Source organism: Durio zibethinus, chromosome 15, assembly GCF_047325235.1.
Source record: "Durio zibethinus cultivar Kanyao isolate XHJ-2024 chromosome 15, ASM4732523v1, whole genome shotgun sequence".
In the NCBI taxonomy this organism is placed as follows: domain Eukaryota; kingdom Viridiplantae; phylum Streptophyta; class Magnoliopsida; order Malvales; family Malvaceae; genus Durio; species Durio zibethinus.
The window spans coordinates 7,312,856-7,314,997 of NC_143176.1; the positions used below are offsets into that span (position 1 = coordinate 7,312,856).

General features: G+C 35.1%; 1 protein-coding gene across 1 annotated transcript; it reads left to right on the forward strand.

Moving 5' to 3' along the window:
• Nucleotides 1-342: 342 nt before the first annotated feature.
• Nucleotides 343-1,899, forward strand: LOC149514634 (disease resistance protein RPS2-like). Its single transcript, XM_089744224.1, has 2 exons — nt 343-1,026; nt 1,426-1,899. Exons 1-2 carry the CDS (start codon nt 343-345, stop codon nt 1,546-1,548), a joined length of 807 nt encoding a protein of 268 aa, XP_089600350.1. The 3' UTR covers nt 1,549-1,899.
• Nucleotides 1,900-2,142: the final 243 nt, after the last annotated feature.

The window sequence follows — 2,142 nt, forward strand, 5'->3', positions numbered from 1 at the left end:
ATGCCTTCAGTAGCTCCCTATCAATTTTTTTAATGAGATTATTCAAGCAATTCTCTACCAAAAACGTCTTTAGTATTCACTCAAATTTTTAATACAGGATTATTCATGGCGTTTTAGTCGATAAATGTTGCTAATATCAAGTCTTGCGTGGTGTTTACAAGTAACAACGCCGTTATTTGAATATTTAATGGCGTTTTGATAATAAATGCCTTAAGTTTTATAAAAACATGGAAGCTAATGGCGTCTGTAAGTGAAACGCCACTACAAAACTGCCACTAATATTCTATTTTCTTGTAGTGGTGCGATATAATAGTTCCTTAATTGGGACAAAAATCACCGAATATGAAATATTTAACTATCACTAATTTTGAAGAGTTATTTGATGGTGGATATAATCTTTCAAGTTTGAGGGACCTAAGATTCCATGATCTACCTAAATTGCGGGTGACATGGAAAGATCCCATCCAAGTTGTCAACCTTCAAAACCTCACTGGTTTGAGTGTCTTTAGATGTGGAAGGTTAAGATATATCTTATCACCTACCATCGTTCGGAATTTGCTACAATTAAGCTTTTTATGGATATATGAGTGTGAGGAATTGGAGCAAATTATTGAAAAAGATGGTCAAACTTCACCACAAGATCATCATCTCCAACCTATATGCTTCCCTAATCTGACTCGTATATGGATTGACTCATGCAAAAACTTGAAAAGTTTCTTTCCGTTGAGTGTTGCTCATGGCCTTCCAAAAGTGCAATCCTTAACTGTTCTGAACGTCTTCAAATTAGAACTAGTATTTGAACAATCAGGAGATGAGGCAAATGGTAGCGAGGAAAAAGAGAAAGTGATACAGCTACCTCAATTGGGCACCTTACGTCTTGAAAAGCTACCGAACCTTGTGAGCTTCAGCCCTGTGGGTTATCATTTTGTATTCTCATCTTTGGAAATTTTAACTATAAGAGGTTGTCCCAATATAACCACAAGCTTTAGTGTTGATTCAGAGCAATCTGGGCATGCCAAAACAGAGGTACGCTACGCTCCCCAACTCTCAATATAAAAGTATCAAAAGCTGCCCTGCCTTTTGTATAGATGAACTTGGATAAGCTTATGAACAGAGAGGTTCATCTGTTGTATACTTTTTCATACTTTTATTTCCTCTTTCAGCTTTATTGATTATGCAATATTAATCTCGTCAGTTCAAGGGAACTTGTTGTGGATTTCAATTGAAATTTGTCATCCATGTGTTTGTTTTAATTCCTAATGAAATTGAAAATGTAATTGGCTGGCAATATTAATTCCCAGTTCTATTGGGTGGCAATCTTTCTTATTGGGTTCATTCAATGGTCCTTGCTGCGTTATTATTTCAATTTACTGAATTATACATCCTTCTTGGTTTTCACATGCCATGCTTTAATTTGTTTTGCAGGCAATCCGATCAATTGATGAAAATATAGTGGAAGAGTCTACTAGAGCTCAACAAACAACATGGCCAATTGGTAGTGATATATGGTTTCAGAGGACCGAGATGAAGAAAAGAATGTCAGTATGAGAAGATGCCAGTGAATGAAGCAGTTGCTAATTTGCTGCAGCATATCACAAACCTTTGTCCCAACTTCACAGACTTGCAGCCAAATATTGCGATCATATTAGAATGCAAATTTCTATGAGGGTACATAAGACTGCATTCCTGTTTATTTATGCTTTTTTTTTTTATCAGCTAAAAGTTTATAGTTTGTTGTCCTTTCCACTAGCAGACCTGAAAACAAGGATCTTTTAAAACAGCAATGCGCACATTTTAATTATCTTAGTGTTTCTGTAAGTCACGTGAAAATTTGTCAATTCTGAATATCAGTTGAGTAGCATTTCTTCCTCCCTCTAGACATTAGACAAATCACATATTATTTTCTGGCATAAGAATTGCTATAAGAATTCCATGCATCGTAATTTCATTCAATTAAATCGGCATCTTTTTTTTTTTTGCAAAACAGCTAGTCAAAACTAAGTTTCCCTAGTTGATGTTCTAGAGGTTGCTTTTGTTTAAAGATGGCGGATCTTACCGAGTTAAATACTTATTGGAATACTAACAAATAAAAACAACTAAGTTGATGGAAAATGTTGGACTGAAATGGTATGTCTATATATG

Bases quoted from the DNA above. Each gene is read 5' to 3' on its own strand.
- LOC149514634 (XM_089744224.1), top strand. From the start codon at position 343: ATGAAATATTTAACTATCACTAATTTTGAAGAGTTATTTGATGGTGGA. The intron at 1,027-1,425 runs GTACGCTACGCT...TTTGTTTTGCAG, and splicing joins CTGGGCATGCCAAAACAGAG to GCAATCCGATCAATTGATGA.